Below are 12,647 nucleotides of genomic sequence, written 5' to 3'. Positions count from 1 at the left end.
GTAGTGAAAGCCCAGAAAGCCCAGGCCTAACCCCTAGGCCACCAGAAAACTCCCTGAAACCTTTTTATTTTAAAGGAGTTATAGTCGATCCCCGGGTCGGGAAGATCCCCTGGAGAAGGAAATGGTAACCCACTCCAATATTCTTGCCTGGGAAATGCCATGGACAGAGGTGCCCTGTGGACTACAGTCCATGGGGTCGCAAAGAGTCAGACACAGCTTAGCAACTGAACAATAGATTCAGAAGAAGCTGCAAGAACAGCACACGCAGCCCAATGTGCCTTCAGCCATTTTTCCCTAAAGGTTGCATCTCATACGACGACAGTACAAAATCAAAACAGTTGTGTTCTAGTCTTTTCTTCTTTTACTAACAATTGATTAATGTAACAACTGACAGATCTTTCTAAAATGAGCCCGTCAGGTGAGATAATCTAGCCAGGCTCTTGTCTGTATGTAGAACGTGTATGTTGTTGCTGTTGTTCGGTCGCTCAGTTGTGTCCAGCTCTTTGCAACCCCGTGAACTGCAGCATCCAGGCTTCCCTGTCCTTCACCATCTCCTGGAGCTTACACAGACTCATTTCCATTGAGTCCGGTGACGCCAACTTGATGTACGTGTCACAATTCTTATCCAGCAGAAAACTCAATTATGAGTCCAAGTAATGATAGACCTTGAATCACCTGGGGGCTGCTGGCAGGATAAGAGAGGAGCAAATAGCTTTCGAAAAATCTCAGTAATTCCCAACAACAACCAGAAAACACTGTTGCCAGTGAATTCCATTAGCTCAAAGAGAAGAATATTCTGTGTCCCTTACTGTGGGTAACTTCGTATCATTTGCTCCCTGAAAGTTTCTTATCTCCCCTTATCCCCTGTAAGTTAAGGCAAACTTTTATTACTCTGTTATCCCTTTTAAAATTAAAATTACCTTTGTGTTTATACCTCTGTTTATTAAATATGGAATGCATTTAAAATGCCAGGATAAGCGACTTTGGGGATAGAGAAGCAGTAAAATATTGGAACATGAGCATATGTAACAATGAATGTCATTTTAGAAAATTTTTTTTTCAAGATTCTACTCAACTTGTCCCTTCAGAAACGAGTGAGGACCCTGAAGCTGAGGTGAAAATTGAAGGTTGGTTGCCAAAAACCTTGCCTAATTTGCACTGCTAAGTATAGCGTTCCTTTTGCCTCAAAAGACTGCTCCGGGGAAAAGAGTGAAATCGATGTGTGTGTGTGTGTGTGACCAGGGCAGGGAGGAGCAGGGTGGGGTGGCTCCTCATGTCCTTCTGAGGTCTTGCTCTCCGACGTAGAATCTCAGATATCCAAGTAGTTGATCGTTCACAGAACACAGGGACTGAGCTCCGAGTCCCTCAGAAAGGACTAGACGGGCTCATTTCATTTCTCACGTAGAACTTAAGGGAGCGTAGTGTCTGTCATTTGACCAGACCGTGATAATATCAGCTGCGCTTTTACTATTTAACCCCATCTGGGCTTTTCCTTGACTGTCTTGTTTCATCATTTCTCATGGGTCGTCTGCTTCTTAAGTGCTCTCTTGTATGCACTCATATGTCTTCCTTTCTTCACCCCTCCTTAAATTGAGAATAACAATAAAGGGATTTTTTTTTCTTTTCCTTTGGCCAAGTGGCATGCAGGATCTTAATTCCTCAAGCAGGGAATGAACCTGTGCCCCCTGGGAGCTTGGGGTCTTAGCCACTGGACCACTAGGGAAGTCCCGGGAAATGTATTTTTAAACAGTCTTCTTTTTAAATCAATGTAGACTGACTGTGAGGTATCAGGGGCTACAAACTCAGTAAAAGCCATGGGGCCCTTTCCCCTTTGACATAGAGATTAAACTGCAGAGACTCAAACATCAATTAATGCCAAGCCAGCTTGTTATTCCACAGCTAAATATTCTCTGGAGTTTTAAAAATTTAGTCTGGCCTTTTTTTTTTTTTTTGCCACATTGGGCTGCTTGCAGAATCTTACTTCCCCATCCGGCACTGAACCCCGGCCCTTGGCGGTGAAAGCCCCAAGTCACAATCACTAGGTCACCGGGAATTCCCTCCTCGGGCCTTCTGATCAGAATGGCAGTTTGATAGTTTTAGAGCAGAAGTCGTCTAATTTTCTATAAGTTCTGAATTTCAATTTCTGTTTAAGGAAAAACCAGTTCACCCAATATTACAAATTCTGCAGCAGGTGTTGAAGACCTTAACATCGTTCAGGTGACAGTCCCAGGTATAGAATTCTATCTGATTTTGTCAAAAGTTAGACTGTGTTTTTCATTTTATTATATTTTAACTGTTTTGTGACATGGGTTAACCTCTCGGAGCTATTTCTTTGCTAAGTTCACCCTGTCAACTAAGGAAAGACATCTCTAATGCCTTAAATTTACAAATTTACAAAATGCTTACTTTTTGCTAAACGTAAATTGATAAGCCAGGTAAAGTACTTTCTCGTGAGCTAATGGGGGTTTTCTCCAATGGCCTTTTGGGGTCGGGGGCAAATACATAAATAAACTTTTTTTTAAATTTTTTTAGACAATGAGAAGGAAAGATTATCAAGCCTTGAAAAAATAAAACAACTAAGAGAGCAAGTCAATGACCTTTTTAGCCGAAAATTTGGTACGTTTTTATATTGTTGCATATTCAGAGTTTTGAATATATATTTGAAATATTTCTTTCTAATTAATTACTTTAAGAAATTGATCTTTCTCTTAAGGAGCTGTGATCAAAATTAGGGTGTATTTTACACAGAAACACTAATTACATAATAGTAATAATAGCTATCTTTTGGCCAATAGGCACATGAAGAGATGCTCAACGTTATTATTAGAGATATGCAACTCAAAATCACAATGAGGTACCACTTCACACCAGTCAGAATGGCCATATTTTAAAAATCTGCAAATGATAAATGCTGGAGAGGCTGTGGAGAAAAGAGAACCCTTCTACACTGTTGGTGGGAATAAGTTGGTGCAGCCACTGTGGGGGACAATATAGGGATTCCTTAGAAAACTAAAAATAGAACTACCATATGATCCGGCAATTCTATTTCCTGGCATATATCCAGACAAAACTATAATTCAAAAAGATACATGCACCCCTATGTTCATAGCAGCAGTACTCACAATAGCCAAGACATGGAAACAGTCTAAACGTCCATCAACAGATGAATGGATAAAGAAGACCTAGTACCTCTGTTTGATGGGATGCTGCTCAGACACACAAAAAAATGAAATAATGCCATTTGCAGCAACATGGATGCAACTAGAGATTGTCACGCCAAGTGAAGTAAGTCATAAAGAGAAAGACAAATACTATATGATATCACCTCCTGTGGAATCTCAAATAGGACACAAGTGAGCCTATCTCTGAAACAGAATCATGGACGTAGAGAACACTCTGGTGGTTGCCAAGGAGGAGGAGGTTGGGGGAGGGATGGAGTGGGAAGCTGGGGTTAGCAGATGTAAGCGTTTATAAATAGAATGGATAAACAGCAAGGTCACACTGTATAGCAAAGAAAAATAAAGTCAATATCCTAAGATAAACCATAGTGGAAAAGAATATTTTAAAAAGAAAATGTGTGTGTGTTATATATATATATATAACTGAATCACTTTGCTGTACAACAGAAATGAACACATTATAAATTGACTATACTTCAATAAAAAATTGTTTTAAAAAGCTATCTTTATCAAATCATTATATTGTATACCCAAAACTAATATAATGTTATATATCAATTTTATCTCAATTTAAAAAATAACTACCATAGCTATCTTTGACTTACCAACTTCTTCCCATGGCTGAGTATTGTTTTTAGCGTTTGACATGTGATGAATCATTTAATCCCCAGAAAACCTTTTTAGGTGGACAATCCCTATTTCATGCATAGTAAAACCGAGTCTGCTATCCTACCCATTCCCAATTTCCAAAATCACTAAAATCACTCTTGCATCCTAGCACACCTGGAAAATAAAATAATGGCTGATCACCACTGTTATCACTTGACGTGAATAATTTTGAAAGCTTGACCTTAAAGATAAAGTTCGGTTTGGGAGAAGCAAGTAACAAATTGAACTGGCTTTATGCTCGTCTCACCGCAGGTGAAGCCATTGGAGTGGACTTCCCTGTGAAAGTTCCCTACCGGAAGATCACCTTCAACCCTGGCTGCGTGGTGATCGACGGCATGCCCCCGGGGGTGGTCTTCAAAGCCCCCGGCTACCTAGAAATCAGCTCCATGAGAAGAATCCTGGATGCCGCAGACTTTATCAAATTCACAGTCATCAGGTATATGAGGGTTCCCTGCCGGGTCATGAGAATGAGCTGCAGATCTAACTTCCTCAAGGTGGACAAGTCGGGGGGCACCAGGATTCTCACCCCAGAAGGTGGGCGGTGGGTCCCAGCGGTCAAGTCAGTCAAGTGCTGTGTGATACTGCCCCTCATACTCAGCTCATGGTGTTCCTTTAAAAAAAACATTTATTTTAATTTATTTATTTGACTGCACTGGGTCTTAGTTGTGGCATGTGGGATCCTCATTGCAGCAGGTGGGAACTCTTAGTTTCAGCATACGGGCTCTAGTTCCCTGACTAGGACTCGAACCCTGGCCCCCTGCATTGGGAGCTCGAACTCTTAACCACTGGACCACCAGGGAAGTCCCAGTTCATCGGCTTCTGCTTCTGGGAGCTGTGTGTTTTAGCGCCCATTTCTTGGTAATCGTTGGGCAACCAGTCTTACTTTAGCCCGTAGCTGATGTCACAAAAGTTTGTCAAATAGAACTAAATGGACAAGACAGGAAAAGTGCCCTTTGTTGCACTCACCAATGTCTCTTTTTCTCTTCAGACCACTTCCAGGTCTTGAGCTCAGCAATGGTGAGTATTCCGGGGGAGAGAAGATGGTTCCAGCCCTCGATGTGAGGTGTGAGCTGTCTTCGGGGCACTCACCATGGGGTCCTTCCTTCCTGAGCCTTGAGTCTCAGAGCAAAGCATGCCACTTTTTACTTATTTATTTAGCTGCTCTGGTTCTTAGCTGTGGCATGCAGGATCTTTAGTTACAGCACGTGGGACCTAGTTCCCCGACCAGGGATCGAACTCGGGGCCCTCTGCATTGGGAGCTTGGAATCCTAGCCATTGGACCACCAGCAACAAGTCCCAAAACATGTCGCTCTCTATGTTCATTTTTTCTGCTTCTTATAAAGCGCTTTAATTCTGTTGCTTGTGTTTTCTTAGCCAGGCCATTTTTTTCTCATATTAGTTTGGTGGAGCTTGCTCTGTGTGATAGCACACCACACTCTATAAGAGTCCTTTATGGTGGAGGAAGGTGCTCATAATACTGAACTACTGCTGCTCCACCTTAGTTGGTAAATAGTACCTGCCTGGCCACCGCAGCCCCGCCTCCAGAATCTCTAACCACTGACCTCCCCACGGTTCAGAACCAGCAGGGCTCCTGCCTGGCACAGCAGGGCTCCCAGAACCCGCTCCAGCCAGTGCCGAGGCTGACTTCTGTTCTGATGGAGCAATGTTCCAGCCTTTCTGCTTGTTAAATTTCACTTTAATTTAAAACTTTTTTTTTGGCCGCACCACTCGGTATGTGGGATCTTAGTTCCCCAGTCAGGGATCGAACCCACGCCTCATGCAATAGAGGCTCATCTTAAGCACTAGACCACTGGGGAAGTCCAGATATTTTTCATGTCTCCCCTAGAATCCTTGCAAGCAAGTCAGAATCCTATTGGATATTAAAGCGGACAATGTAACTGTCAAAGACCTGCTGTATAGCACAGGGAATTATACCCATCTTGCATTAACCTATAATGGAAAAGAGTCTAAAAAAGAACATATGTATATAATACCTGAAACTAACACAACAGCATTGTAAGTCAACTCTGTTTCAATGTAAATTTTAAAAAATAAGGTGTCTCTAGAAAGAAAAAAAAAAGCAGAAAATGCAGAGATGGTTCCAAAAGTTTGAATCACTAGAGAACCTCCTCACTTAAATTTTGGAAGCTCTGAACTTCCTTGGAAATCCAGTGGTTAAAATTTCACCTCCAGGGCTGGGGGTGCAGGTTCAATCCCTAGTCAGGGAGCTAAGATATCCCACATGCCTCAGGGCCAAAAAAGTCAAAACCTAAAACAGAAGTAATCTTGTAACAAATTCAATAAAGACTTTAAAAATGGTCCATCTCAAAAAAAAAAATTTTTTTTTAATTTTTGGAAGCAAAACTCTTCTCTTCAAATGCACAGTTATTATTCCTAAATTCATCTGGTTGCTAAATAGCTTTGTACCTTTTTAAGAGCTTTATTGTGGCATAATTTACATACCATAACATTCACTTGTGCAGACTGTACACAGTCTAGTGATTTTTCTCAGTAAAGTTACAGAGTTGTGCAACTGTCACCATAATCTAATCTTAGAACATTTCCATCATCCCCTGAAGATTCCTCCTGCCCATTTCTAGTCATTTCCCATCCCCACCCCCAGTCTCAGGCAACTACTGAACTGACCGTCTCTGTCTGCATTTCCTTAAAGTGAATTTTTATACCCGTGTTCTCTTGAAGCAAAGCTCACGTACATTGTGGCCCATTTCTTTACACTGAAACCATGTAAGTTCTGTGAGGGTCTGTGGCTGTCCCCAGTGTCTTTTGGGACTCATAGCAGGTAAATCATATGCCTTCTGTGCTCATCCCCTTCTCTGTTATTTCAAAATTCTCTTGAAAAGCCATTGAAAAAAAATTATGTCCAACTCTTTGGACTGTAGCCCGCTAGGCTCCTCTGTCTGTGGGATTTTTCAGGCAAGAATGCTGGAGTAGGCTGCCATTTCCTCCTCCAGGGGATCTTCCCGACCCAGGGATCGAACTTGAGTCTTCTGTGTCTCCTGCATTGCAAGCAGATTCTTTACCTGCTGAATCATCAGGGAAGCCCAATATGTTAAAATGCAGATACAATCTCAAATCATTCTCATTTAAACCAGGTGGAACAAACATAGCCACTTACTGACCCTCACCAAAGACGTCTTTCATTTGACTCATCAACCTTTTAAAAAAGGGAATTAGTGGCTGATACGGAAAAACCGGGGCTTTTTCATAAAAATTCATTTCCAGGTTTTCTTTAGAAATCTGAAGATCCAGCCAGCGTGGGGCCACGCTCCCTTGGCAATAGTTCGCTGGCCCTGAGTGTCCCCAGCCCCACCCCCCACCTCTGCAGAGTTGGGTTACTCTCCAGTTAACCCACGCCCCCCAGCCACCTTATCCCCTGCATTTGTCATCATGCTTTTGCTGATGTTTTTCTAACAGTCAAGAGAAAAGTGAACTCTTTCTTGTCTCCATGTCTCTATCAAAAGTGGGAAAAAGGAAGATAGATCAAGAGGGCCGTGTATTTCAAGAAAAGTGGGAGAGAGCTTATTTCTTCGTGGAAGTGCAGAATATCCCTACCTGTTTAATATGCAAACAGAGCATGTCGGTATCCAAAGAATACAACCTGAGACGCCATTATCAAACCAACCACAGCAAGCACTATGACCAGTACACTGAGAAGATGCGTGATGAGAAGCTCCAGGAGCTAAAGGAAGGACTCAGAAAGTATCTCTTAGGGTCATCAGACACCGTGTGTCCCGAGCAAAAACAAGTGTTTGCCAAGGTGAATCCAAGGGAAAATGCTGCCGTCCAGCCTGTGGAAGACGTGGCTGGGAACCTGTGGGAGAAGTTACGTGAAAAAATCAGATCTTTTGTGGCTTATTCCATTGCCATCGACGAGATCACAGATATAAACAACACCACCCAGTTGGCCATCTTCATCCGGGGAGTTGATGAGAATTTTGATGTGTCAGAAGAACTTTTAGATACGGTGCCCATGACGGGTACGAAGTCTGGAAACGAGATCTTTTTGCGTGTTGAGAAAAGTCTGAAAAAGTTTAATATCGACTGGTCGAAACTAGTCAGCGTGGCCTCCACCGGCACCCCTGCCATGGTAGACGCCAACGATGGGCTGGTCACGAAACTCAAGTCCAAGGTGGCGATGGTGTGCAAGGGCTCCGATCTGAAGTCCGTGTGCTGCATAATCCACCCGGAATCGCTCTGTGCTCAGAAGTTAAAGATGGACCACATCATGAGTGTGGTAGTTAACGCCGTGAACTGGATCTGCTCCCGCGGACTGAACCACAGCGAGTTCACCACTTTGCTCTATGAGCTGGACTGCCAATACGGCAGCCTTCTGTACTACACGGAGATTAAGTGGCTCAGCCGTGGGCTGGTGCTGAAGAGGTTCTTTGAATCCTTGGAAGAGATTGACTCCTTCATGTCCTCCAGAGGCAAGCCCCTGCCTCAGCTGAGCTCTCAAGATTGGATCAAAGACTTGGCCTTCCTGGTGGACATGACCATGCACTTGAACACGTTGAATATCTCCCTGCAAGGGCATTCCCAAATTGTGACGCAGATGTACGACTTGATTCGGGCCTTCTTGGCCAAACTGTGCCTCTGGGAGACTCATCTGGCCAGGAATAACCTGGCCCACTTTCCCACCCTGAAATCAGTTTCCAGGAACGAAAGCGACGGCCTGAACTACATTCCCAAAATCGTGGAGCTGAAGACGGAGTTCCAGAAGAGGCTGTCCGATTTCAAACTCTACGAAAGTGAACTGACCCTGTTCAGCTCCCCTTTCTCCATGAAGATCGAGAGCGTCCAGGAAGCCCTGCAGATGGAGGTGATTGATCTGCAGTGCAACACGGTCCTGAAAACCAAATACGACAAGGTTGGAATACCGGAATTTTATAAACACCTCTGGGGCAGTTACCCCAAGTACAAGACCCACTGTGCCAAGATCCTGTCCATGTTTGGGAGCACCTACATTTGTGAACAGCTCTTTTCCATTATGAAACTGAGTAAAACTGAGTACTGCTCCCAGCTGAAGGACTCCCAGTGGGATTCCGTACTCCACATCTCGACGTGACAGAAACACATTCCCGCATGGTCCCAGGGGCTGGAAGCCTAGAATCCTCTAGGTCTGAGGGGTTTTGAGACGAAAACGTGTTATTAAATATTTCTGTTTTTTTTTTTTCCCAGTTTGACTCGAAAATATCATTTGCAGTTAGCATACCTGTTTGTATGACATTTTGTGCTTCCCCATAGCCCAGTAAAAAAAAAAAAAATCAAGAAAGTTTTATTGTATTTCTAGTAGTTGACTCTTCTTACGCCTGGCTTGTTTCACTCACTCACATGCTGGCTTGACCCCTGCGGGCACTGGGACTGCATCCTGAAGTTTAAATCGGGGAGAGAGATGGGGTTATACATACACACGCATCTACCTCCCTGTCATCTGCATGGTATTCCATGTGATTTCATATGTTTGCAAATTGAAGGAGAATCAGAAACGTGTTCACATACTGTGGTGTCTCTGCCTTCCCAAGAAACCGGAAATTTGGGACTTAAAAGAGAAACTCCCTTTGTAAAGTAACTATCATTGTTGTCTAGCGGTTGGGTCCTGTCCGACTCTTTCCCGACCCCATGGTCTATAGCCCACCAGGCTCCTCCATCCATGAGATTTCCCAGGCAAGAATACTGGAATGAGCTGCAATTTCCTTCTCCTGGGGATCTTCCCAACTCAGGAATCGAACCCACATCTCCTGCCATGGCAGGCGGGTTCTTTACCACTGAGCCACCTGTGAACCCCAAAGCAACTATACTTCAATAAAAATTAGTAAAAACAAAAGCAGATGATGATGAAAAGCAAAATACAATAGAAAATCCAAAAATAAATAACATAGGCTTTCAAAGACTAAGTTGAAGTTTGGAGGCTTTTTTTAAACCTTTATTTGAAAGAATTTCAAATGCATAGAAAAGTTAAAGAAATAAAAAGTGCATGAAGAACAGTTAATTCCCTTTTGACAGATTTTCATACTGTTTTATCATTTGTTTGTTCTCTTCCCCCATCCCTCTCTCTCTTTCTCATGTGCGTGTGTGCGTGTGTGTGTACACTTCCTGTGTGTATAAGTGTCTTATTTATCATTATCTGTATATGTGGATAAACATATGTACATAGTTCTTTTCTGAACCGTTTGAGAGGAAGTTACACCTTATTTATCTCTAAATACTTTTGGGAGTATTTTTAAGGAGAAGGATATTCTTGGCCATAACCATGATTTAGTTACCAATTCCAGTAAATTGAACACTGATGCAATATTTTTATCTAGTTTAGCAATCATACTCCAATTCATCAGCTGACCAAATCACTTTTCCTTTGGGGCATTTTTCCCTTGGAGGGTTGTCATATAGATGCGCCTGAAACTAACACAACATTGTGAATTAACTATACTTCAATTTTTAACAAATCATCCTAAGCAACAAAAATTTATTAACTCAAAAAATATATATATAGATACAGATCAATGCAAAGAAATAGAGCAAAACAATGGAATGGGAAAGACTAGAGATCTTTTCAAGAAAATTAGAGATACCAAGGGAATATTTCATGCAAAGCTGAGCACAATAAAGAACAGAAATGGTATGGACCTAACAGAAGCAGAAGATATTAAGAAGAGGTGGCAAGAATACACAGAAGAACTATACAAAAAAGATCTTCACAACCCAGATAATCACGATGGTGTGATCACTCACCTAGAGCCAGACATCCTGGAATGTGAAGTCAAGAGGGCCTTAGGAAGCATCACTACAAACAAAGCTAGTGGAGGTGATGGAATTCCAGTGGAGCTATTTCGAATCCTGAAAGATGATGCTGTGAAAGTGCTGCACTCAATATGCCAGCAAATTTGGAAAACTCCACAGTGGCCACAGGACTGGAAAAGGTCAGTTTTCATTCCAGTCCCAAAGGAAGGCAATGCCAAAGAATGTTCAAACTACCGCACAATTGCACTCATCTCACAAGCTAGTAAAGTAATGCTCAAAATTCTCCAAGCCAGGCTTCAGCAATAGGTGAACCATGAACTTCCAGATGTTCAAGCTGGATTTAGAAAAGGCAGAGGAACCAGAGATCAAATTGCCAACATCTGTTGGATCATTGAAAAAGTAAGAGAGTTCCAGAGAAACATCTACTTCTGCTTTATTGACTATGCCAAAGCCTTTGACTGTGGATCACAACAAACTGTGGAAAATTCTTAAAGAGATCAGAATAGCAGACCACCTGACCTGCCTTCTGAGAAATCTGCGTGCAAGTCAAGAAGCAATAGTTAGAACTGGATATGGAACAACAGACTGGTTCCAAATCAGGTAAGGAGTACGTCAAGGCTGTATATTGTCACCCTGCTTATTTAACTTATATGCAGAGTCTATCATGAGAAATGCTGGACTGGATGAAGCACAAGCTGGAATCAAGATTGCTGGGAGAAATATCAATAACCTCAGATATGCAGATGACACCACCCTTATGGCAGAAAGAAAAGAAGAACTAAAGAGCCTCGTGAAAGTGAAAGAGACGAGTGAAAAAGTTGGCTTAAAGCTCAACATTCAGAAAACTAAGATCATGGCATCTGGTCCCATCACTTCATGGCAAATAGATGGGGAAACAGTGGAAACAGTGACAGACTTTATTTTGGGGGGGCTCCAAAATCACTGCAGATGGTGACTGCAGCCATGAAATTAAAAGACACTACTCCTTGGAAGAAAAGTTATGAGCAACCTAGACAGCATATTAAAAAGCAGAGACATTACTTTGCCAACAAAGGTCCACCTAGTCAAAGCTATGGTTTTTCCAGTAGTCAGGTATGGATGTGAGAGTTGGACTATAAAGAAAGCTGAGGGCCAAAGAATTGATGCTTTTGAACTGTGGTGTTGGAGAAGACTCTTGAGAGTCCCTTGGACTGCAAGAAGATCCAACCAATCCATTCTAAAGGAGATCATTCCTGAATATTCATTGGAAGGACTGATGCTGAAGTGGAAACTCCAATACTTTGGCCACCTGATGTGAAGAACTGACTCATTTGAAAAGAGCCTGATGCTGGGAAAGATTAAAGGCAGGAGGAGAAGGGAACGACGGAGGATGAGATGGTTGGATGGCATCACCAACTCAATGGATGTGAGTTTGAGGAAACTCTGGGAGTTGGTGATGGACAGGGAGGCCTGGCATGTTGCAGTTCATGGGGTCGCAGAGTTGGACACGACTGAGCGACTGAACTGAACTGAACAGGTATAAAGGTATAAAGTTAGAGATATGCGTTCTTAGTATCTATTAGTTGCTGGAATTAGTGACCCGAAATTGTGAATACTTTCCAGATTTGGCGGAATTAACCTGATTAGGGTACAATAATGTAGGGAAAGGCTTTGATACAAATTAAAGGAAGCTGATGGGAGAAGAGACCAGCCTCCAACTGGTCACCCTGTGTAGAGGACCCAGCCCCAGCTGGGGCCTGGATGGATGTCCTCAGACACAGGAATGACCCACGCTGGGCAGTTCCTGTCTTTATGAGGCTGACTGCAGGTCTGGCTGGCTCCAGCTGGGTCTGAGGCTCACTTCCTGGGAAGTGAGTCCAGTCACTTTCGGACTAGTTCACGGCAGAAGTCTTGGGAGGCCGGCTGCTGGTGTACCAGAGCAGAAGCTGACTCAGTATAAGAGGCGCGGTCCTGCAAACCCTGCCGGGAAACACCAGCCCCCAGGTTTTCAGTCAGTCAGCTGGGGCTCAGAATGATTAAATGGCCTGCCTGAGGCCACAT

The 12,647-nt window shown here is 43.0% G+C and overlaps 1 protein-coding gene across 1 annotated transcript in view; it reads left to right on the top strand.

Moving 5' to 3' along the window:
• Nucleotides 1–9,082, top strand: part of LOC102266843 (general transcription factor II-I repeat domain-containing protein 2) — a 46,735-nt gene extending 37,653 nt beyond the window's left edge. The window contains 6 exon segments of the mRNA XM_005892858.2: nucleotides 1,065–1,127; nucleotides 2,153–2,230; nucleotides 2,533–2,616; nucleotides 4,101–4,284; nucleotides 4,837–4,865; nucleotides 7,331–9,082. Of these exon segments, the coding sequence (XP_005892920.2) occupies nucleotides 1,065–1,127; nucleotides 2,153–2,230; nucleotides 2,533–2,616; nucleotides 4,101–4,284; nucleotides 4,837–4,865; nucleotides 7,331–8,934 (2,042 nt within the window). The 3' untranslated portion in view covers nucleotides 8,935–9,082.
• The last annotated feature ends 3,565 nt before the right edge of the window (nucleotides 9,083–12,647 follow it).

Source organism: Bos mutus, chromosome 25, assembly GCF_027580195.1.
Source record: "Bos mutus isolate GX-2022 chromosome 25, NWIPB_WYAK_1.1, whole genome shotgun sequence".
NCBI lineage: Eukaryota > Metazoa > Chordata > Mammalia > Artiodactyla > Bovidae > Bos > Bos mutus.
Note: the sequence above shows the minus strand (reverse complement) of the source record. Positions and strands in the feature narration are given on the sequence as shown.